Raw genomic sequence first — 25,228 nt, 5'->3', positions numbered from 1 at the left:
TGAGCTGATAAAAAAAAAATCCAGATAAAGGCAGTAGCAGTGTTGGGCTCAGACTGAGGTCAGCTCAGCAGTCTCTTATCAGTCATCAGAGTATTTACAATGCATCGAGACACGATGCCTCTTTCGAATTCCTTAACCTCGCCCGGCATCAGACATGTGAGCACACGTCGCGGTGGCCTCTTTAGAAGCCAGAGTGGCTAACGTGATGGCACCCAGCGAGAGCCACTTGTCTTTAAAGGCCATACCTGGTCTGAGTGCTGTCTGCTGTGCACTTCACTGTGAAGGTCACCAGCAGGGGAAGGGAGGGCGAGGGCGAACGTGTCAGCCCAGTTGCTGTGCTCTGAATATTTCGGAGGCCTGTTGGGAACATGAGTTTACATGTTCCTAACAGAAAGTTGAAGAACCTGTGGTAGATCCAGATAAGGACCACTAGTTATTGTTGTTGGAAATGCAATCAACAATACTTCTGATTAAATTATACATTATAAGTGAGTGCTGCCATAGAAAGGCGGTGTCAAATCTGTATTCTGGATTATTTGCTAAAGATAAATCTATAAATGGTGTTAGTGGACCCAAAAATTCAATTCTCCACTTTACAAGCCTTTTGAAACCTCTCTACCTCTCTTTAGTAAGAAAATATTCTTGTACCTTTATGAGTTTGGAGATTTAATGGCATGTTAATTGCTGCATTATTATTTACAGTTACTCTTCATTCATCGCTCACATTTCCTTTGTACTTTATACACAGGCATGAATCTCTGTAGACAGATCGCTGCATGGAAATATAAAATCTATATGCAAATGCAAATGATTGCCACTCGTGGTCTCCTTACTACTGACATGTTGTGTTTGAGCAGTTCTGATTGACAAACGGCCCACATGGAGAACATCACTGTCATCATCAAACAATGTCAATCATAAACAGTGACCAGCACAGCACCTGGTTCCACAGTAAGCCCCAGAATATTGCCTATTGTCTCAGACGCTAAGTAAACTAACTTTGATGCGTTTTAGTGCTTAAAAAACAATACACTGGTATATTTCTTCAGCTATGAAAATATAATATACTGTATATTTGAAATCACTCTTGATAAACGGTCATTATTATCAAAGAGGAAGGTATTTGAAAAGCTGTACATTTCAGTGAAACTCAAAAGCATTTTAGCAGTGAGAACGGCTCAGCTGTTACTCCTGAAAAGAAGAACTATGGTGGGACTCCCTGTCATTTGTTAATTTGAGCTGCTGTACAAGAAAACAAGTTTTTAGCAACCCCTACAGTGTCTGCATAGAGTAGCTGGGATTTGTCTGCATCTGGAGTTTTTGCAGTTTTCAAAGAGACATCCTGTTGAGATTGCAGTGTGCAGAAAAACGTTTCTCTTTTCTTCTTGGATCATAATCACCTCACAGACTAATTTGGAAACTATAGTTTGACTTTAAAGAGTCATATTTGCATCGTAATCTTTTAAACTCAGATTAGGGGGTGGACTGAGAAACTTTGCTTCACTGGATAAACAATAAATGTGAAAACAGACTTCTAGTACCAACGTCACACATTCATCTTTCTGGGCTGTGAAGGTCAAATTTAAGTAGCTTCAAGCAAATGATATTTCTCCATGGTGCTGGCTTTAAAAATTCAGGTGTAATGGCAAAAACAAGTGAATTATTCAAGAATCTGTAATATTAAAAGTCCATGTTTAATATTCAAAGAACCTCCCTGGTAAACTATCTTACGATCCCTGTAGCTCTACAAATGAACATGTAGCCCAACCAAAAATTACCTAAAGTGTTAGAGAGCGCTGACACGTTTAAACGTGCACACAGGTGATATAACAGTTCGAGTATCCCTGATGTTGAACTGTGGTTTGTGCTGCAGGGAGGCTGCGTGTCCCTTGATGTGGATAAGGTTTTCATTTAGCTTTTGTAATTCCTGCTTCCTGCAGAGAAGCTGTGAAGCTCACTTGTATTTACATAAACACATTTCACACCAGCTTATTCAGCACCCGTAATAATATCTATCATTTCCTAGAATCAACAGTTTCATCCCTTCTGTGAAAGAAAAGGGCAACAGCATGTGATGCATTTAGTCCAGTCAGCTAAAGTGTTCCTGCTCTGACTTAAACAGCACTTTTCCCCCTGCCCATTAGTTGTGACTCAGTACAGCATGTAATAGCTTCTGCCATAATGCATTTTTGACGTGTCCTGTGTACTGTTCTTTAAAGAATGAAGAGATGCAAATCTTTACTTTATTCATAATCTTTCAGCTTGGGCTTTTCAAAGGTCACCTGTCTTCCTACCTACAGCAAAAGATGTATGAAATATTTGAGTGATTTAGAAAGAATATTTCAACTTTGAATTATATAAATTTCTAAACAAAGCCAGTTTGTGTTCTGCTGTTACAGAGATGAACCGTCACTGGATAGCTAGTGTGTAGGCAAGGGCCAAGATTTTGTTACAGGAAGCTTTCTTGGTTTGCGTTTGGAGTTCATGTGTTGACAAGTCATGCTTGAGCAGGCTTAGGTTACATGCGGGGAAACTGCTCATGTGAAGAGCAAAACAGGGGCATTATTTGTGGAAATGCAGTTTTAAAACCATCACCTGATCATTTTTGAATAATTACATTATTAGAGTGTAGATCACGGGTCACGTTAACAGCTAAAATATGCTTACATCCACCCATAAGGTCTTCAAGATCAACTTTAATGGTCAAAAATTGACAAAAAAAAAAACGTGTCAACATATAGAAAGTACACTATAAAGATTTAATATATTATTTAAAATTTTTCCTCTGATCTTTCTTTTAAGGTCAATAGATTGATCTGAAGGTTAAAGTGATAATAATGTGATTATATTTATACTTATTATACTGTGTTTTGTACTGCTGTTGTTTGTACTCACAACATATAGGGAATGATATATATAGGGATTCTATATATTGATTGATTGATTGATTGATTGATTGATTGATTGATTGATTGATTCTTTATTTTGAACATGTTGAAAAAGTACAACAACATAGAATTAAAAGAGACAAATGAACAAAGCAAAACAAAAGGAAAACAAGCAACCACAACTACAAATAACTTTCATGTTCAAAAAGGAGCAGGAAGAAGCATAAGCTTATTTAATCCCACCCCTTTTCCACTATCTAGTAATCAATAGACTACAAAAATACCTCCTTGCAATTACATTATATGTCATGTGTATTTTTTTTATTATTCTTTTTTTTTTTCATATATATACATATATGTTTCTATCTATCCATATATACGTATATACACATACGCACATATACACATTTTCAATAACCCCAGTAACACCTCAAAGGATACACAACCTACAAATATATATAATATATCATGTTACTTTGGATTTGTGACCTCTTCATCAAAGTTAAATAAGGTCAAACCTTCCTAAAATATATTTTATCTTTAAAACTGTGCTTGTAACTCAGCTACCTTTGTTTGCATTGCCAACATTCAGGAAATGAATCATGTATACGGGGATTCCAAATGCCATGTGTCATTTGATCCCACACTTTCCTTTGTTTTAAGTGGACTCCAAAATGTGTCCTTTTTACTGCACTACAAACTAAAGTACACTTAAAAGAACAAAGAAAAACAAAATGAATAGATCCAGTAGTATTATCTTAAAAGTAAATACTGCCCAAAGAGTGAGCTGCCCTGGCGGAGGTTTGCGCTGTTGGACTGCTTCTCGTTTAAATATGTATCTGTATTTTGTAAACAGTGACTGATGAATGGCAGATGAAACAGGAAGTCTTGGCCTGGACTCGGCTGCACTGGAAGCTCTGAAAAATCAGCTGCTGCAACCGTCCTGCAAATGTGTTGATGGGCTCTCAGATTGCTTGGCAACAAATTGATCAGTTCAAAAAGGCAGCATGCAGAAATGACTCACTTTATTTAGCCTCGCCTCAATCATCCAAACAAGCCCGTTTAAAAAGATCTCGCACCACTGTAACCAAAATAAGCTTGTATTACCTACACTTTCTTTCAGTCTCCTCAATTATTAATCCAGATTTACTAATGCCACACCATAGCTTAGTAGTAGGAATCTTATAAACAAGGTGTACTGTTTCACTACAGTGTTTCAGGTTTAAGATTTGTACCCTCTGCTCACAAAAACTGGCTAAAGCATGGTGTTTCTGAAGCTAACACACAGCTGTATGCTCTATTTCCATGTCACTCACTCACTGATGTTTTTTTCAGCTGATTTAGAAACTCCCTTTGCACCCTGTCATGACTGCTGACCACCAGTCCTTAATCTCCTTAGTAAACCACCACACTCCATTATAACAATGTGGCTTTCTTTTATATACAGTCTATGCTTTTAATGTGTCACCGCTCAGCCAACTTACTCTTAGCTCAGCGTCTTTCTTTCATGTGCCTCAGCTACTGATTCATCCCGGGGTGCAGTAAGCTCTGCCAATTGTGCTTTCTGGATCCTTTGGGAAGTCTATTTCACTGCATCTGCTAAGGTACATGTTTCATATCTTATTGTTGCGACCCCTGATTTTTTTTAAAGAAATATAAAATATAAAACTTTAGCATTGCAACTTTCACGGGTGAATTATAATAGGCAGAAACACAGACATTTCTCTTCCATATCGTTTGTCCTTTCTGCAACTTTAAATTCCTCAGTCTACCAGGGAAGAGATAGCAATGATGACCTCCCATGACAAACTGCTAAGGCAGCGTGGGACAGCTCAGTCATTTCCCAGTTAATGGTTAATTATGCTCTATAATGCATCTATCTTTGTTATAAGAGCTGCAGCTTTAAGCTAATCGGTTGTGGGGATTCTCTGTGGAGCCTCTTGAATCTGCTTTGTCTGTCAAATATTTCTTTTTACGATCCTTTTAAACATTTGGCAGCCGTTCCTGATATTAATTCTGAAGAGACTCATTAATCTTGTACCTGCACGTTCCGGAAAGGCCTAATTACAAGAGCATGTCTGTTTAATTCATATGCAGTGTAAAGAAAGAGCTCCCAAGCATCTCTAATTTCGGCTCAAATTTGAGCTTTTCTTACTACCTTTACGCGAAATGTGTTGAGCGTTTGTCAGAATTTAGACTGGCAAAAAAAAAAAAGGCAAATCAAACACCCCCCACCAGATCTTCTTCTAGCCATCCACTCGAGCAGCTGTTCATATTTCAGTATCAGGAGACTGTTTGACTGCCGCCCCAGTACAGCTCAGTTTTTACTCTGAAGCGCGCCTCTTTGTTTACTTACTTCATGCTTTTTTCTCTCACGTTTATTTTCCTCCCTGCAAGCGGCGCCTACAAGATGATTGGTACTGTTTAAACATGTTAACAATGCATTATCAGTTAGTAGTTTACATTCTTTATGACAATAAATGGTTACAAACCTGGAAGCCACATTATCCTTGTTTTTGTTTTTTTCAGCGCACAGGGAATTTGGGATTCTGAGCACGTTTTTCCTTCTTGTGTGCTCTGAAATCCGAAAAGATAGTTGTGTGATGGAGCTCTCTCCCCTCTGTTCCCCCAGGGTTTGCAATCCTCCAAGCCATCATGGAGTCTGCTGTAGCCAATAACTGGCAGGTGACAGCTCGCTCGGTGGGGAACATTGTGGACCCCACAGAGTACAGGCGCATCATCGAGGAGATGGACCGCCGGCAGGAGAAACGCTTCCTCATCGACTGTGAGGTGGACAGGATCAACTTGATACTGGAGCAGGTATTCAGTTTGCAAAGTGCTAATTCAGCCTTGCTTAAAAAAAAATAAACAAATCTCTTTTCCTCGAATGTCAGGAAGTAAATCTAAGATTGCCTCAGAAATATACTCTTCCCCCAGCCTCATGATTCGGCTTGTTCCATTGTTTCTAAAAGAGGAAACATGCTATTTCCCACTTTTTGCTGCAAGCGCCACTTCATGCTACACTGCCAGTAAAATATGCCATTTCTCCTAGCTTGGTCCGCTCCCCACTTTTCATTCCTTTTTCATTATTACCCTAAACACTTGGCACGTGTGAAGATTGCCTCAGATCTTGACACTCTCATGTAGAACTGATTTTAAAACAGGCAAGGCGGTACATTAAATTAAGGCTTGTTATTTGTTGTTTTGTGTGTGTGTGTCTGTGCACGCACGTGTGTGTGTATGCACGTTGTTTGAGGTCACTTGGGCTTAATTCACGTGGAGGAATTAAACAGTTCTCTCATCCTTGTTTCCTAGGTGATCATCGGCTACAGTTTTCCCACACGAATCTTGATTCAGGTTCAGTGTTTGCTAATGTGTGCTGCTCTCTGTGACTGCACCATAGAGAATATTTCATTGTCAGAAACGTATTAAATGAGTGTTAACTGAGAATTTTCCTATCTACTCAGAAGATCATTAGTGTTCATTTGGGGGATTAGTTTGGTGCACATGTGAGTACATTAGATTTTGCAAATGATTGTTTAAGTGTACGCCTTCTTGAGGTACGTGAAGCTAAATAGTAGAGCATTGCTGATGTTATCCCCACAGGCTCAGACTGAAGGTAATGCTAACACTGAGTAGCTGTCGACTGCACTGCACACTTATTACTTTTAAAGCTTTTTCCTTTCAAGTGAGACGCTGTAGTCTGTTTATAAGGTGTGCCAAAATTAGATGAGTTTGCCCCATAGACTGTATTCAAAAGGAAGATGTAGCTACAGCAGTGTTTGGCATTAATTTGCACTATTGTTTTGAAGATTTTCTTTCCTCACCAAGTGCTTGGTCATAGCGAGTTGTCTCGTTGTTAGGGTTTTCGCTGTATTATTGTAGGGTCTTTACTTTACACTATAAAGTGCTTTGAGGTGACTGCTGTTGTAATTTGGAGTTATATAAACAAAACTGCCTGTCCCTCTGTGTTAGCCCTGCGACAAACTGGCGACCTTCCAGGGTACATCCTACCTCTCGCCCTATGATAGCTGGGAGAGAGTCAGCCAATCATATGGCAGTAACTTATTTAGGCATGTAAACATGTTTAAGATGACCCGTTGTAGTTCAAACCTGGCATTGTAATGGTGAAGAAAGGTGGTTTAAAGAGACTCTGAATGCGGCTTGATTATTGGGACAAAACAGGCTTTCAGAAACTGTTGATTTACAGGATGAAAATGGATTTGGAAAACAGAAGATTGTAAAAATGTAAATGTATTGGAAAAATGGATGCATCCTGCCTTGTGTGGTGTAAATGCAGATAATTTCTTAACACACTTTGTTCAACTGATCATCATTTTGGCCTCTATCATAGCTGACCATAATAATGTCCATCCTTTTATGACTTGAACTTGAAGAGTCCACCATACTCAAACGGGCTCCTCACTCCAGATTTCCAGACAGAGCTGTTCACTGCAGGAAAATAGGCTTGGAAAGATTCAGGCATACGGAGCACATGTGTTCATGTCCCATCATTTACCTGCATACAGTTTCTTTGACCATGAAGCAGATTTTTTTGCTAATCATGCAGTCATCGAGTAGTTTTGATTGTCTAAACTTAAATTCTTACTAAATCTAAGAATCTGATTATGTGAGTCTGTTTTTTAACCGTCACGTGGCTCATTTTTGTGTTTACCGGCAAACGCTGCTGTTTTAGACACAAGGATTAACAGTGACCAATTTGACAGCAGAAAGTTGTTTTGTTTTTTTCCAGACGCTGCACACAGCTGCACAGCAGAGTTACAAAAGCCATTAAGCCCACAAGTGTAGTCTGCGTGTGCGTGCGTGTGCATGCTGTGTGCATTTAAACCATTAATCCTGGGCACATCTTAGCCTTCTGTTCTTCGCTGAGATATTTGTGTATAAAGGCTTCTGCCCTCTACATAATGATCCTCATTATTGCAGGCCTTATGAGTTTTACTCTGACCTTCACTGCAGATCTGTCTTCATTTCCTCTGATGCGGGGGATTATTTTTAGTGACAGTGCTGAACATTTTCATTAATCAAGAGAAGTTTGCTTTTCCCTGCCCTTCAAATTTAGATCCAGGGTTTCTTCAAGTGTTCTCAAATTGCTTCCGTATTAGATTCAACGTATCCAGTCATACAACGGTGGTCACTCTGTGTCAGATCTGACCGATCCAATCATAACCTCTCTTCTGCGGTGGCTTAATGTGAATCGTTGCCTTGTCGGCAGCATCTGTCAGACAAGTATCTCTCCAGATGCATAAGAGTGGCAAGGCAGGCCCGTGTCTCTTGAGAATGATTCCTTATACGAGCTGTGACATCAACACTTGCTTTAATGTAATATCAGCTCCCAGTGTAAGTAGGACACACTGTCCCATAACAGCAACAACAATGAGCCTACTATAAATAGCCTACCCTCCTAGCCTGAGGGAAGATCTTTCACAAAGGCAGGAGTGAGCAAACACAACTGCGATCACTCATGCATCAGGAAACAATCATTGTGGACATGATTTAGTTTTTAATCTGCGAGGCAGTAATCAGAAGAATTATGATTCAAATCTTTTGATGCCTTCTGTCAGGATATTATAAAACTCATCATTAATACATTTTATTTGCAAATATCTGCTGTTCGGTAGATGCTGTAGTCAAGGAGGCAGTTTCAGTTCTTCTAGGCTTTATTTGTTGATAAATGTGCTGTGGGAGTTTTGGTCTTCTGCTGGCTCTCTCACCACCTGTAAAAGTATCAGTTTGCTCATCTCTTCAGTAAAGTAAAGACGGAGCGATAAACACCTCTAAGGCTTCTCATCAATAATAGAAGCACAGTGGATTTGTTATCGCTCTAAGAGAGGACCCATCACCTCCAGCCTCCTCCTGCACAGCTGACAGACAGAGGAAGAGTCAGAGGGAGGGATAAAAAGACTGGAAAGGCAGAGAGCTTGTGGGAATTGAGCCATGTAGTGTGACTCTCCCTGTCTGGTGCTGTGGAGGGAAATGGGAGAAGTGCTGAACACCCAGAGGTGCACTGGAATTCCACACCCTGTGAGTAGGAGAATGAAGCATGCTTTTTTTTTTTAACTTCCTAAGACCTGTACTCTTCAATGGCATGCATTTTTAATTTGTTTTTTTTACCTGATTTTTTGTTTCTGAGAGAAATGAGATCCACATAGGAGGACATTTGTTTTAAATTTCCATAGAACAGTATCAATATAATGTCCTTGTAACTGGATATCAGGCCCTTGTAGAGCAAAATGTATTATTTTGGTCTAGACATCCCAAAATGTGATGTCCACATATGTGGGCGCCAGGTCCTAGGAGGTTAAATGAGATTATGCTATAGATAGGGTCATTATTATATAATCAGGGAAATTGCGGTTTTGGCTGTTGCTTTGTTGGGAATTGCTGTTAAAGGTATTGATATTTATAGCTAAAATCCTGACCAGCTAATGGTGGGGCAGGACATGTCAGATAGCATAGGCAAAAATCATAACAGTGTGACTGATACTGACAAGCCTATGTCAAACAATGTACAGGGTGGGGCATTTATATGGATACACCGTAATAACATGGGAATGGTTGGTGATATTAAAGTCCTGTTTGTGGCACATTAGTATATGTGAGGGGGCAAACTCCTCAAGATGGGTGGTGACCATGGTGGCCATTTAGTCGGCCATCTTGGATACAACTTTTGTTTTTTCAGTAGGAAGAGGGCCATGTAACACATCAAACTTATTGGTAATGTCACAAGAAAAACAATGGTGTGTTTGGTTTCAACGTAACTTTATTCTTTTATGAGTTATTTACAATTTACCCTGTACATCTCTAAAAATGTAACTGTAGATTATCTATAACCTAATGATAGGACAATTTTACCACACCTTGATCACAGGGGGTCTGTTTCCACACTTCCACGCTCCACACACTTTTGAATACAAGGTTCTTGGGGGAAAAAAATGTAATTAGAGGGAATACTTTCAAGTCAACCAGTGCTGATTTTGGCCAGGCTGCGCACACATTTGATGATGCACATTTGTGCAGACTACAGGGAGTCAGTTGGGAGCAGTATTATGCCAGGATGGTTAGCAAGTACACCCGTAAGAAAGAAGAAATGAAAGTACTGCAAAGCACTGGTTTTACTAATACTTCAGATATAGGAAATGTGTTTTGTATGTCTGCTTTATCCTTTAAAGACTCAGTTCAGTTCAAATCAATTCTATAGCACCAAAAAACAACAGCAGTTGCCTCAAAGCCTTTTTTAATTGGAAGGTAAAGACACTGAAAAGATGCACAGATTGCCTGATTGTGAGATACAGTCAGTGCACTATTATTTACAATGAACGTGATCAAGGTGTTTAATTTAAAGGAGTCTGTGAAAAGTGAGTGAGACACATATGGAGGGAACATTATGGCAAAATGTCTAGACTGCCGTTATTGGGTTTATAATCAAAAGCAGCTTTAAGAGTGATAAGATGACCTCAGGCTATGCTAACTCAGGAAATAATTACAGTGCATTACAACAAACTAATATTATACACAGTAAAATACACAGTCGGGACAAAAATGCAAGCACAAGAAATAAAAAGAAATAAACCTGAAAATATGGCAACTGAAATACAAAACATAAAGAGCAGTTTTAGGAATATAATAAATTGTATTTCAGTCGCTGTCAAAAACACGCTGAAATTTAAAAGAAAGCTGTCCTGCGCCAATAAGTATTTAAAAGTTATTTGACAGAAAACGCTGATGCAGCAGACATGAGTTCCTGACATCCCAACCGAGAAACAGCAAACACTCGTCCCCCACTCAGTCTTTAAGCGTGAGGCAACAGTCAGCAGGTTGCTGGTTGCGGCTCACAGCCTGTGCATCAGTGCTTGGTAAGACAGCTTGTCTCAGAGATTTTATATCTTTTTATATCTATATGTATATAAATAGGGCTGTGCAAAAGTCTCAAACCAAACATTGCTTCTCTATATTTTGTTTACAAGGAGCCAGACTTTCTTGTAATTTTTTTAAAGTGCTCTTAAGAAATAGTTCTCTAGGCTTGCTGAAGATCTTGAAAAGTTTTTCTTTGGGTATTGGCTGCTTTTTTAGCCATTTTCAGTCCAGTCTTGTACATGACCACTTTCAGAGGATTTTCTTTGTCCCTTACCACTGACCACTGAATTCATTCAAGTATAAATAGCACCTAATTCAAGGGATGAACCGGTGTTGTGTCTACAGATAGCAGACACCAAAGAACCCATTTTAAATTGTAGTTTCTTTAGGCACTTTGTAACTAACAGCCTGTTGCAAAAACATATAATTTGTTCCTGTTTCTTTAGGTGACACTGCAAAAGAGCCATAGATAAAACAGTCTAACAGACATAAAATTGCATTTTTGCATCAGAGAGGCAATTCCCAAAACGAAAAACATCTTTCAGAATGATATGCAGTGAGGAAAATGGATAAGTGGCAGGCTTATCTACAGTATCTAAGTCAGAGATGCATCTGGGCTTTCAGTTGATCGATCTACTTTTCACAAAAACCTGCAGAAATGGTTTCAGTGGAAGGCAGGCTTTCAAGGAAGGAAAACAAGGAGAAAAGCCAAGTTGTGCCAAATTACACAAGAACTTAAAATCAGAAGCAACAGGTCTGATGGAGAGATGATATTTCTGGTTCAGATTGTTGTCAGTCAGTCCTCAGGAGGTCGGAAGAGAGTATCTGCAACCATTTGTGATACACAGCACAGGCTCATTTCAGCCAGTGGGGTTGGACATCTTGGCAAATGCTTGATTTTTCAGAATGAAAGTGATCATAAACACACTGTCTGCGCAGCGAAAGTGTACCTGGATAGAAAACACACAATGGAGATCCTGGACTTTAACATTATTGAAGCAGAGTGAGATCATCTAAACAGAGAAGAGAACAAAATGTAGCCAAAATCCAAAGACGAGCTATTTATAGACATTACAAGGAAGCTTGTCTAACACAGAGACAAGCTAAGACATAGGTGTGTGTGTGTGTGTGTGAGAGTGTGTGTGTCTATATTACACACAAGGACAAAGCACCTTTAGTGTATTATCCTTTCTCCTCTTTCTTTTACTGGCCTTTCTTACTTTATCATTGAGGTCTACTTTATGAACCTTCAACCTGAGCGACAAATACAAATATGAAAGAGCGGCGTGAAAAGCGTGTGATGTCCCAACTTGAACTGTAATGCCCTTCAAATAACCACTACAAGCGAGCTATCTGTGCCTTCATTTTCTTTTTCCAAAGTTTGACTGCAAAAAGGAAACATGGCTCCTGAAAAAGGAAAACAGAGAGTGTAACAGAGCAAGTTTTTGTAGAAGGCCTCTTTGTAGCCCGTGCCTCCAAAAAGAGACCCCAGAGAAGTGTAAGTTAAAAGCTAAGCAAATGAAAAACAACATCAGACACATGCAAATGGTAGAGTTGGCAGGTGCTCAGCTGCAGAGAGGATAGTGAGAACATTAGAACTTCATAGACATTTTTTGTTTTGTTCAAACTGGCACTCAATAAGACGGCTGTGTGAAGTTTAGAAATGTGTAGCTGTTGGCTACTACAAATGACAGAATCAGCAGCTTAAACAGACTGTAAACAGGTAAGTCCATGCACGCTTCTGTGACAGTTAAATCCCTCCTCATATTTTGCCCTCTTTTGAGTAGCATAGCAGTAATTAGTCGTCTAGTGTAAGAGGACAGTTATTAACTTGTGGTTCTGAAGAAGGTAGATGACAAATCACTGTAAAAAAAAAAAAAAAGAAAGAAGAAGAAGTCTCCAAAGAGGCTTGAAGGCTGTTGGGCAGTCATCCAGCTCAGTGCAGGACTGGATGGCTCCAGCCTGCTTAATTAAAGGGAATTCTCCAAGGAATTTTTGGGCTGATGGCCCTGCAGCTCAGCCCAGCTCAGGCAAGCCGCAGAAAGCAAAGCACAGACCCGCTCATCCACACATGCGAACCCGAGGAGCCCCGAGGGCAGACAAACAAATATAATTGAGACCTGAAACAACCACTCAGTCTCTATCTGTATTCTGGAGTCACAGTTTGTCTCCTCCACAGTGCAGTGAGACGAACCCACATTTCTGATTATGCCCTCGACCAGGAGGTGAATACTAATGTGTGGATGCAACATGAGACTGCGTGCTGAGTTTATCTGTCTGTTTGCTATGATTCATTTGATTGTAATGCACCGGCGTGGGTTGGAAGATGATGCATTGTGTTTTATTTTTAACACCGCACTTTAAAAATCACTTCATATTTGCACTTAGAGATATGCCAGCGTCTAACTGCTAAGATTGGACATCAGTTGTGGAATGAGAGCTCAACTTATAGAAGAGCCTTACAAAATTGATGCCAGTTAACTAGTAGTTCAATATAATTCTGTCTTCCATCTGTCTGATAGATCTGAATCTACCGTCAGCAGCCAGTAGTGCTGTGCAATACTGCAAATTTTGACAATACGTTACTAAGTAAAAACGAGGGCAGTGCTGCAGATACCAAAAACGATACTGATGCTTTTAACCTATGAAGGCAGCTTATATAGCAGAGAGAAGTGTGCCATGACTTATGAGATGAATCATCATCAGCTGGGTTTTCGGAGAGCTGGAGTGTAAATGTAGCTGTGTAACAATACCAATACCAGCGCTAGTATAAAAACCAGAATTAAGTTTATTTTATGTAATACATATTGTATTTATTACATGTATTTATTAAGATCTGAAGTAGTGCTTGAGTCCATAAACTCTCTAAGTAAGTGTTTACTGAGGTCATGGATTAAGGGTCCTGGAGGGCATTTTTTTCCATTTGTGTACAACTGAACTTCTTTGTAACTGCAAAAGTCTAAAAAAATGCAGGTTTGAAGCTCTGTAGCATTGGCTTCACTTTTCAGACCCTCTGTATCGTCTTATTTTGCTCACTTGTCCAAGTAAATGGGGACCCACTCTTAAAAACATTTCCTCGTAGTTAAAGCTTCACACCAGCGCCTTTATGTTAACAAAATATAAATGGCAGTTTTTGTTTCCACAGTCTGACATATTTTGTGCGCAAAGGTTTCCCATTTGCAAAGTTAATCTGATATATTATGAATCAGCTTTCATGGATAGCATCGTGGCAGATGCACGAGGCTGTTCTCTCCCAGACAGGAACATTTACTGTAGAAAACAGTTGGGAGGGCATGACACGTAGACTGTCCTTCCCATTCAAAGAGCATTAAAATTTCACAAGACAGTCAGAACAATCAGTGCTGCAGGTTTTCTTCTTGCTTTTAGGCTTCGGGTCTTGTTTTCCCTTTGCTGTTTGAGGAGGCTGTTGTGTAAGAAATGAATTGTGACACAGAGGAAAGTATAAGTCCTGCGACACTAAAAGTGTTGCTGTTCTCAGCGATGGTAGTGCCTGACCTCATCCAGGCTCCCGGTGGTTTCACATATACACAAAAAGCGATTATCCCAGGGGATCGTGAAACTGGAGCATCGTGATCCTAAAATTATTTGTTATGCCCAGCTGCTTTTTTCCCCTTTCTTTCTTTCCTTTTCTTTTCCAGAACATCTCTGCTGACAGAGGGGGGAGCAGATCCCGTGGCAAATCGAATCAAATTACAAGAACGTCTGTAGTGTGCATGATACATGAAAATGAAAATAGACAGTAATGAAAATGTCCTTGTAAACTATATTGGAGGGCTTGACAGCACATGTAAAAACCTGCAGAGAATTGTTATGTTTGTCCTCATTATCATTTCTATAATGAATATTAATGCAACTACATCAAAGAGTAAAAATAGTAATAGAGAATAATAGTAAAGGGCATAATCACTCTGATCATGAACATTAATATTTGAGTTATCTTCTAGAGTCACTCTGTTTTCAGAAACTGTTCAGTCAGAACTTTAGTATAGCTGTCCTTCCCTTGGTTCACTGCCATCCTACAGTAATGACTGCTGAGGCAGGTGGTAAACACATTTTCTTTTTCTCCTCTTGCAAATCAAAACTTCATCAGGTATGAAAGCTAGGTGATGAATCTATAAACCAAACGTGCATGAAAGTATATCAAAAAAGCTTTTATTAACTACGATGCAACATATAAAAAAAGCATTTGCTTTCCAACACAGCCTTAATATTTGAATCATGGCTGTAAAAGACTGTAGCAGTCAGCAGTGAAGGTGCTACTTAGTACAGTATGAAGCATGCACTATGAACTGACTTCAGAGTGCTTTGAATTCAGTATATAGTTCACACCTCCAGTTATTGCCTACACGCCGCGCTGCAGTAAGCAGTGAACGTTTACACCTGATTCTGTTCTAGCAGCTAAGCAGTGCTTCGGGCACAGCCATGTTCACACTAAGCCAGGTACATTTCTAAACGCATCTGTTTCTCTTCGTTTTGGCCCGCTGTCCAGACTAAAAGCTTGCACAGAAGTGTGAGGTCCTGCGCCGCCTGCCTTGTGTGTGACAAACGAGAGTCGTAGCCAGTCACTCCAGGCGCTGCAGCTTCATTAAGTGCTCGCCACACTCGGGTCACTCTGGCTCTCTCTCACGTGCGGGAAAATGAAAAGCTATTTGAGACCATTTGGAAGACAGCGAGCTGCAAAGCTTCAAGGAATGTTTTTCCTTTTGAGGGAATTGGATCAGGAGTTGAAATTGTTTTGCTTTTCTGGAAAACAAAATTTTGATATAATGTTGAAATGCCATAAGCTTGTTAGAGGGCCAGTCTTGCAGCATCATGGGGAATATTATGAGACATTAGGCAGGAGTAAACAGGTTTTTATAGTACACGGGTGTTGATGAAAACACAGCTATGTGGTCCATACTTGTGCTGCTTCTCTCTGGGAGTTTTGGTGTTCCCTGCCATAAAATAAAAGCATGCTTGGTAATGCTATCTAGTCCTAGTCCTGTTGCTTTCAAAAGAATCTCACTTTTGGTTAAATAAAGATAAAACAAATACCCCCCAAAATAGGAGCCTCTGAGTAAAATGCTACATAATTTGTCTATGAGTAGTACTATGAGTAGAAATCCACCAATGAGATGCTCTCCTTGTTTCGGTGAAGTTGTTATATTCCTCATCTTTATCCGAGTCCTTTGTGAAATCTCTTCAGTGTGATATCACTATCACTCTGGACATTTAACATTTAGATGATTTCAGTGGCTGAGTATACTTATCGAAACTGTGGAGGAGTGTAGAAAGTGAAAAGACAGGGAAAAAAAGCAACTCTCCACCCCCGCAGTATCTTTTTGAAGCCTCGCTCTCGATGGCGAATCAGAATATATGGAGGGAGCGAGCGCCTGCGAGAGGGAGCGAGATTGAGCCGGCGAAGAAGTTTAAAGAGATCGGCGGATGCAGCTCTCTCTGTGTCGGCTGGCTCCGACAGGTGCTGTACAACATTTTGGGTTTAATTAAGTCTAGTGCGCAACTGAGACAGGCGGAGCAGGAAGCGGCAGACTGCAGAGCAGAGGCAGCTGCAAGAAAAGAGAGACGGAGGTTTGCCGAAGCCTTGACCTTATTTTACATGTTGAAGTTAATGGAAAGGAACAAGTGCTGTCATCACAGTTTCTCCCCACTATGTGTGCGTTTCATGCAAACGCGCACAAATGTACGCGCTCGCACGCTCCCTCTTGCACTCCCGAATGTCACTTTCTTCTCTCTTTCTCTTTCTGTCAGCTCTTCTGCAATTAGAGGTCTTTGTCATATCTGAGTCTTCGTGTTTCTTAATGTTCTCAGTGTTGTTGGAAGGGAATCTGACTCACTCCGTGTCTTCTTCTGCAAATTTGTAGGTGGTGACCTCGGGAAAAAACAGCAGAGGATACCACTATATCCTCGCCAACCTGGTGAGAGCTCGCAACTCGAAACAGCACAACACAACTCAGTGGAAAACTCGTAGCAGCAGTGCTTGTGTGTGATGCAACGTTGTGCAAAGAAGTGCAATGTTCTCAGTGAATACATCTCAGGAGCACAGTCAAACTTGGTTCTCTCAATATATAGTTGTGTTAGACTTAAAACTGAATGGTGCAATTAAATCAATGAAGTTACTCAGCGTGGACAAGCTAAAGCAGATTTAAATCTCTCATCTTTTTTATTCCCTGTTCTCCTAATGATCCTTTTCTCCACTACCACCAAGTTGTGCTCTTTGCTCTCAGGGATTTTCCAACATGAGTCTGGACAGGGTCTTTTCTGGTGGAGCCAACATCACAGGCTTCCAGATCATCAGCCCAGACAGCCCCATCGTCCAGCAGTTCCTCCAGCGCTGGGAGCGCCTGGATGAAAGAGAATTCCCAGAAGCCAAAAACACTCCGCTGAAGGTCAGTGAGGCGAAGCTGCCGATGCCGCAGTTGCATTTTTATTTAACATCTTCAAAGGCTGCCGTCGCTATTCATCTTCTGAGTTCGAGGGTAGTAACTTGGCTTCAATCAGAGAAAATATGTCAGTGCGAATCATTTCAGGGATTCAGTTCAGTTCGTCTCGCTTGTTTTACACGAGCAGCGCTCTGTGGTAACCTTGCTCTGACGGCAGCTCAGTGTTGTGTTGGGTCTGTGTGATGTCATTGGTGCATCACTGGGATTTCTTCTGGCCTTTGACTCAGTACACATCGGCACTCACCCACGATGCCATCCTCGTGATCGCGGAGGCCTTCCGGTATCTTCGGCGGCAACGAGTGGACGTGTCACGTAGGGGGAGTGCGGGCGACTGCCTCGCCAACCCTGCAGTGCCCTGGAGCCAAGGCATCGACATAGAGAGAGCCCTCAAAATGGTAGGACTGAGAGCCTGCACTGTCTCACTGCTTATTTTATTTACTTTATAGTTATATGTTTGCTTATTCTCACTTTCTACTTGGTGATGTTTCCAAAGTTTTTATTCTTTAGGTATTTTTTTTCCTCCCGTGTTTTCTTTTTCTGTGAAAGATCCCTAAATGTTTTGCCTCTATAAACTACAGGCTACAAATATAGTTTTTTATGCCATTACTTGCTAGAAATACATTATGATTTTTTTCACAATTTAATAAACAAATGCTGCAGCACTTAGCCATTGAAATATTATAGAACTGTGAAAATGTATTGAGCCACCCCTCATTTATTTATATTTTGTATAAGTTTATACAGTTCTAACAAGCTTTCTACTGGGGCTTTTAGTGAACAGTAGATGAACACACAGGTCTTATGTTACATCTTTTTTGCTTATGTCTTAGAATATGATTTTTTAGATTTTGTTAATGAGCCATAGATGTGTGCCACTTGTTCTTTTGGCCTCCACTTTTCTCAAATTTGTTTAAGTACACACTGCATACCATGACAACTTATGTCAAGTTTCAGCTAAGAGGACTTTAAGAATCATTTTGTTGGTTTAAAAAAAGAAAAAATACCCAAGAAATGAGGGCTGGCTCAAGACTTTTGCCTTTTACACTATATTTAATTCTTTTAAGCGTACTAGAACCATGTTATTCTGTAAATACACCCATTCCTTACATACTGCAACGTGAGCAAACAATTATAAGAAACCTGCTTCTGGTGCTCCAAGTTAGTCTGACCTAATAGACTGGATCCTTATTTAAAGTGATTTAACTGATTGAAAATGAGACCAAAAGGTGAAGCAGAGCCTTATATCACAGCCGTATGACACACGTTACCATGTGGTTTATACATGCTGTATGTTAGGAACAGGTGGTATGACGCTTTTCTTGGTGCCTGGCAGGTCCAAGTACAAGGTATGACAGGAAACATCCAGTTTGACACATTTGGCCGACGATCTAATTACACAATCGACGTGTACGAGATGAAACCAGGCGGCCCCAGGAAGGTAAGTGGGCACTAAGGTTTGGATGTCATAATTTAAAAATCTATAATTAAATACTTTTTGCAGGTTGAGTTTATGATACAGACCCATGCTATGTGCTTTGCATACAACTACACAAGCATAAGCAAATTTGAAGGATACCTTTTTTGAGGGATTTTCTTCTCTGGGCATATTGGCACTACATAAGTTAGGGTTGATACTGATTTGGACAGAAGCTGCCAGTAGCCCGGGCTTTCTGATCCAACTCAAATCATGTAAGCTCCCGCTCCCTCTGAGAGTTTGATCTGGAATATATCCACCAAGAAGCAGCCAAGCCATGCAGATGGAAGCTTGAAGTTTTGGAGAATGGATGAATAATTGTGATCACCTCACACTTACAGAGAATTTAATAATAATTGAGTATACTCACAAACAAACTGTTTAGACATATATTCATGGATATTTAAATGCAAGTTTTTAAACTAGTGTTCAGGTCTTGTTATTTTAATTTAAGAAATTCTCTCAAATAATCATCTATCCATCGATTTACTTCTGGTTATCCAATTCAGGCTGGAGCCGGTCCCTGCTGTCCTAGGGTGAGAGACAAGCATTCATGCTCACATTCACACCTACAATTAATTTAGAGTCACCAATCAGCGCCACAGATGTCTTTGGACTGTGGGAGGGAGCCAGAGTACCTGGAGAGAACCAGTGCAGACACAGGGAAAACATGCAAACTCCACACAGATTGCTAACTGCTAAAACGCTAACCACCACAAAACCCTTTCAAATAAGTCATATGGAGTGTTTTTACAGGAAACCCCTAACATGATGTTAGCTAAGCAGCAACATTTACTTGTATGTGATTAGAACTATGACAGTGAAGTACACATTAGTAGCATAACACCTACAGGCTCAGTGTAAAAAGATTTGTACTTTGTACTGTTTTGAAACAAAAAATTGTGCATAAGGAAGAAGATCCAAAGTTTTTGACATGGACAGAAACAGCTAAGAGGTAAGAGCTGCAGCACACATTAGCATTTAGCTACAACGTGTCCATTTACCCTACAAGCATGGACACATGTCTTCTCTTGTGCCTTGGCCTTTGGCTTGCTAAAGGAACTGCTGTGAGGGAGTGCACTCACTTGGAAAAGCCAGTTAGCTAGTTAAGTTGTCAGCTGTAGCGCTTGTCAATGTTTGTTAGTTTAGATGCTAAAAGATTGGGACCTGTTCTTCTCTACCTCTGGCAGGACACTGTCTATGTCCCTATTAGTTTGTAAGGTACAGGCACTGGAGCAAATCACGCCCACACATCCACCCTGAGCCTGAAGGTGAAAAGATTGTGTTTTACACGTCTTTGTTTGTTTTTTTTAAACTATTAATGCCAAGATTTTTTTTGATTTCTGACTACCCTTCTGAATCGTAACAATTTCGTTACACTGTGATACAACTCCACATTAGTAAGTAATACACTACTGTATAATCGGGCAGGCCAAAGGCAAAAACAATAATGTCTGAACACACACACACCCTTACACGTGACACCCGTAAGAGCTGCGGTAGCTCTGTGACACTGAAAACCCCACAAAGCTGGCACCGAAAAGGAGTGGCCCCATAATGTCCACACAGCTCAGTTCGTAAGACAACATACATCACAGACCCCCCCCCCCCCCCCCCCATCCAATCACAGTGTGAGACAATCTACAGTGACAAGAGAGTGAGTACTGCGCATTATAGCTTCCAGAAATGGGAGAGTTCTTCTTGGCTGAATAAATCAGAGTCTAGCAGAAATAAACATAATACAGCTACTGGAATCATCTCAGGTTGAGCAGCAACAAGCCAGGCTTTGTTTGTGTTAGATCATAATGTGTGTCTTTTATGTAGTATTAATAGAAAGAGAAAAAAAATCGACTGCATTGGCTAGATAAGGCATTTTTAGATTATTAGGTTTTTCTTGCTGGTATTAATTTTATCAGTCCTCCAGTGCTCTATGGGTGCTGCTTTCTTGTTATATAAGAGAACATTTGCTGAGCCAGGAATAGATTACTCCTACTCTGCTGAAGTGTAGCCCAGGTGAAGTGAGGAGAACCACTATGAGCTTTTTATTAAATCATATATCAGGAGCAACCGACACTGTCTCCAGCTGTACAGATAGAGCCGACCAGCTCACGTGAACTCGGAGGGTCTACTGTGAAAATGTCTTTCTGCTTCTCGTAAATAACTGCGGACCTCTGTGTTGTTTTCAGATCGGCTACTGGAATGAGTACGAAAAATTTGTATATATAATGGATCAGCAGGTCACCAACGAGTCCTCTTCTGTGGAAAACCGAACAATTGTGGTCACTACTATTATGGTACACACTCAAGTGGTTTTAAATGTTTCACCTTAAGATTTCTGCCACTCAAGGTCAAGGTGTCCTTTGTTGCAATCTGTCCTGGGAGGGTAGAATTATTGTATTTTCAGTTGCTTTCCATCCACTCACTACATGTTGAAACAGTCGATTCACACAGAGTGTTTCAACTGTATCCGTGTGGGTGCCAAAGCATTTTGGTTTTTTTATATTACAGTGGGCTGTTGTAGTAGTGACATCACAATAACGGCTTTGGTAATGATAACTATACACATCGTGTTCTCATTCAGTGCATACGTAAGTAAAAATGTTTCCCTCTCATTAAGTAAATTGTCAGTGATGCTGGACCAGAGACATGAAATGATCTGCATACAAGGAGGATGTAAACAGCCAATGGCTGCAACCTTTGGCTGTTTATCCCTTGTCTAAAATTTACTTAGTTAAAAAATTTGAGTGAGGATGAGAGCGCTCCAGGAGTAAGCAGCGGTGAGGTCAGTTAGATCAGTTGCAGGCAGTAGCTCCAGTTTAGTGATCATCAGCCATTTTTAAATGTAAGATAAGGTGCGCCTTATCTTACATTTAAAACCATGGCCTCTCTGTCTTTCTGACTTTGCCTATTATGGTTGCATCTTAGGCAAATTCAGAATGAAATAGTCACGCATTCCCATTTCAGTGTCTGGAAACTCATACTCATCTTACCTAGACTGGAAGTAAAGTGTTGTTTAGAGCGAGGGAAGAAATGAAGAAGCGTAGTGCCATTGCATTATTTTTTTCTCTCTGCCAGACATGATTTTGATTTGAACAGAAACCAATTATTGTTTTTAGAGGCATCGCAGTCATCTCATTAGCTTCATGTTTTTATTACTTCCCATGACATTAAAGAAAACGTTTAATGAAAGGACTACCTCGCTTTGTTGGGGTGCAGTTCTTTCATTTTTTTGTCTCACCATAACACCGAAGACTGCGGAGCGAAAGGGATGTGGAAGTCTAAAGTTCAACAGGAGCCATGCTGTTGAATGCTCCAAAAACATCAGAAAAAGACAACAGTCTCCCGTGAAGAAATTGCATTTATTCTGTTCTATTAAGATGAATAACCTCTGAAAACATGTGTGTGCCATACGACAAAGTAAGTACAGCTTTGCTTAATATCCCCCCCAAGGTGACACTGGTTCATCTTTAATGGCAAACATGTTTTGGATGTTACATGTTGGAGGAATGATACAACAATCAAGGCACACAGGCAAAGCATATTAGCATAATCGAGGCGATGAGCAGATTATTTTATTGTCGTAATGGAACAAATAAAAAAAGCAAATTGAACCAGCTTTAAACTACTTTTGTGGTGTGATTCAGACCTTTTTTTTAAAAAAAGTTGTTCGATAAAATTAGGTAATCTCCATGTGTTTGATGTCTTTAATCTCTCTGCTGCCACTGACGTTTACTTTATGAACTGGAAAAGTGCTCCATTCAGCTCGTCCTGCCCCCTGTGCCTTCGCTGATGCAAAGCACACGCAATCCCCGCCTACTGCCCATTTCTGCAGATTTAGATTTTTCTGGATCAGGTTAGCATGAGGGAGGCCCGACATCCTGCTTTGCACTTTGCACTCAGTTATAGATGCTTTGCTTCTCCCGTCGGTGCAGTCGGCCTAGTCCCCCCTGCCACCCACCCCACCCCTTCAGTCCTCCACTTACGTGCCCGTACATGTGTTTAACCTGTGTTTGTCTTTATTTATATGTTCCCCTCATCTGTTCGTGCCCTGCACGTGTGCATGCAGCAGTATCAATAAAGACCTCATGTGACCCATATGGTTTGGTCACTGTGGATGTGATCTTGCTTTACCATGAACTCAAAATTATGTCTAATTAACAGGAAGCTCCATATGTGATGTACAAGAAAAACTATATGCAGATGGAGGGGAATGACAGATATGAAGGCTACTGTGTCGATTTAGCTTCTGAAATTGCAAAACATGTGGGGATAAAGTATAAGCTGTCAATAGTGCCCGACGGGAAGTATGGAGCCAGAGATCCAGAGACCAAGACGTGGAACGGGATGGTGGGTGAACTAGTCTATGGGGTAAGTGTCAGTCTGCCTGTGTTTCTGTAAACTGTCAGTCTTTTGTCATTGTTTGTGACTCGTGACACAAAGCACATAGTAAAACATCCAGTTTTAACAGATTAAGTTTTTTCTTGACCAAAGTAAGTTTGTCTATAGCCAATTAATCCCTTAAAGCTTCAGTCATATGTCATAGAAAACAGTTTTACACTTCCGTATTTTTCGGATTATAAGGCGCACTGTCGATGAACAGGTCTGTTTTCATACATAAGGCGCACCGGATTATAAGGCGCATTAACCGAAACAAAACAGTCAGATAAGTCAAACTTTAGTCAACTCATTCTTCTTGCTTCCTCCACTTCCGTAACATTGATTCATTATGTTTAATTCTCTCGCAGCTGCTCTATTCCCATGTTGTTGCAGTATATTAATAACTAACCTCGTATTGTGGATGGATTTTCTCAGTTGTTCTCCTGACTGAAGTTTGGTCCGTTTACAGCATCCTGCCATGCGATTGCATTTGTCCCTAACCATCGGGAACCCTCACGTGACTTTTATCAAGTGGAAAAAAGTTAGCGTTCATCCTCCAGCTTCACTGTGTTTATGCTATGCTAACATAGCTATATTGCTACCAATCACGTAGCACATCATTATATACCAGCTAGCCCAACTTCAGTAACCCTACAAAAGTCACTACTGTTTAGTTTTCTGTCTTCATTTATGTTGGAAGTGAAAGCAGAGCTGTACATTTTAATTCTTTCAGAAATCTCTCAATCAGAACATGGTATATCATGTTTAGGTGGAAACTAGCGAGCTAACTTCATGCTAACTTGTAATTCTGTTAAATTTAATGTTTTCATGGATGCCTGGATGTTAAACTTAATTGTTACACCTGGTAAAGCAGTAACACTGATCATTTTATTAAAGATGAAAGAATTTAGACAGTTTTTAACTCTCAGTGATGCCGCAGTGGTCGTTTGACTTTAGGACCTGAAGTTAACTGAGTTTTGGGCCCAGATTACTCCGCGAGGTGAGGCTTCTGACTACAGTAGCTGTAATGCTCCGACAATCCATCAAGTGGTGCGGCGTCGTAGCTTACCAAAGTCGTACTAACAAATTTTTGACAGATTTTTGTGCGCTATGAACTGCATAAAATCAATTCGAGGTCAGTAAGCACAACCAGAATTCATATATAAGTCGCACTGGATTATAAGGCGCACTGTTGATTTTTGAGAAAATTAAAGGATTTTAAGTGCGCCTTATAGTTCGGAAAATACGGTACATAAGAATAAATTTAAAACAAAGAAAAATAAACATATTTATCTGGAGAGTGACTCAGTTTTAGAAATCCCTCCTTCTCCTGTAGAATCTACTCAACTGAGTTTGCCATGTGTCTCGTGGATCACTCACAGCCGAACTGGCTTGAACAAGACAATTTGCATCTTTTATGAGGCCTCAGCTGCTGAACGAACGATGCTAAAACATCTCACACGCTTGACTGCAAATGTAAAAAGATGCATGCAGACGGTGATTCAGTGCCTGATTCACAATCTGACACCTGTAGTTTCTGCCGTCATGTCTACAGCAATATTAATAGCTGGACCGACAGAGATTGCCGTCTATTTTAATTGAACGAGCCGTGACAAGGCCTCATCTAAATTTGTGCATCAACACTCATTTTATATTGCTGCCAATTAACTGCTGGGACGTAAATTCACAATGAACAATAGGCAGCTGCTTTTGCCCAAGACCCCTCCTGAATTTATCAGCGACATGAATCCTTTGTGTTCAGTTTTCTTTAATGTGGATTACGTTACACAGTGCGGTCAGTAAGACCAGAAAAGCAATATTGAAGCAGCAGTCTATTCTGTTCCAGTCACTGCAGACATTTGTCAGCATTTGTTTCTCATACTAACTGATGAGCCTGAAAGGCAAAGCAGAGGATCTGTTGGAGGTGAATTTAACAGGCTGATTCACATTTCATGAACTGCTTACATAAGCTCATCCACCTCTGTCTTCCAACCCTCCGCTTGATTCATGGAGGAGATTTGGATCGAGACAAAGACATTAACAAATGCTGAGTGACTCATTTTTAAATGGCAGATCCCCTCTGAAGGGCTTTATCACAGGTCTGCTATTCAGTATATACTAAGCTGTGCCATTTCACAATGTTCATTCTGTTT

General features: G+C 40.3%; 1 protein-coding gene across 8 annotated transcripts in view; it reads left to right on the top strand.

Annotated features, from left to right (window-relative positions):
* Positions 1-25,228, top strand: part of LOC146509674 (glutamate receptor 3-like) — a 78,717-nt gene that overhangs the window by 31,560 nt on the left and 21,929 nt on the right. For 7 of the 8 annotated variants that reach the window (XR_014876615.1, XM_085175908.1, XM_085175907.1 and 4 more), the window contains 7 exons: positions 5,521-5,708; positions 16,646-16,699; positions 17,009-17,170; positions 17,452-17,619; positions 18,558-18,662; positions 20,885-20,992; positions 22,860-23,066. Coding sequence is in view for 7 of the 8 variants with exons in the window: in XM_085175908.1 (XP_085032034.1) it covers positions 5,521-5,708; positions 16,646-16,699; positions 17,009-17,170; positions 17,452-17,619; positions 18,558-18,662; positions 20,885-20,992; positions 22,860-23,066 (992 nt within the window). In the remaining variant the exon portion in view is untranslated. Of the gene's footprint in view, positions 1-5,520; positions 5,709-16,645; positions 16,700-17,008; positions 17,171-17,451; positions 17,620-18,557; positions 18,663-19,207; positions 19,235-20,884; positions 20,993-22,859; positions 23,067-25,228 lie in introns of all 8 variants that reach the window. The other variant, XM_085175913.1, reaches the window with a different exon arrangement.

The sequence above is a fragment of the Neolamprologus multifasciatus genome, chromosome 10 (genome assembly GCF_963576455.1).
Source record: "Neolamprologus multifasciatus chromosome 10, fNeoMul1.2, whole genome shotgun sequence".
Taxonomy (NCBI): domain Eukaryota; kingdom Metazoa; phylum Chordata; class Actinopteri; order Cichliformes; family Cichlidae; genus Neolamprologus; species Neolamprologus multifasciatus.
Note: the sequence above shows the minus strand (reverse complement) of the source record. Positions and strands in the feature narration are given on the sequence as shown.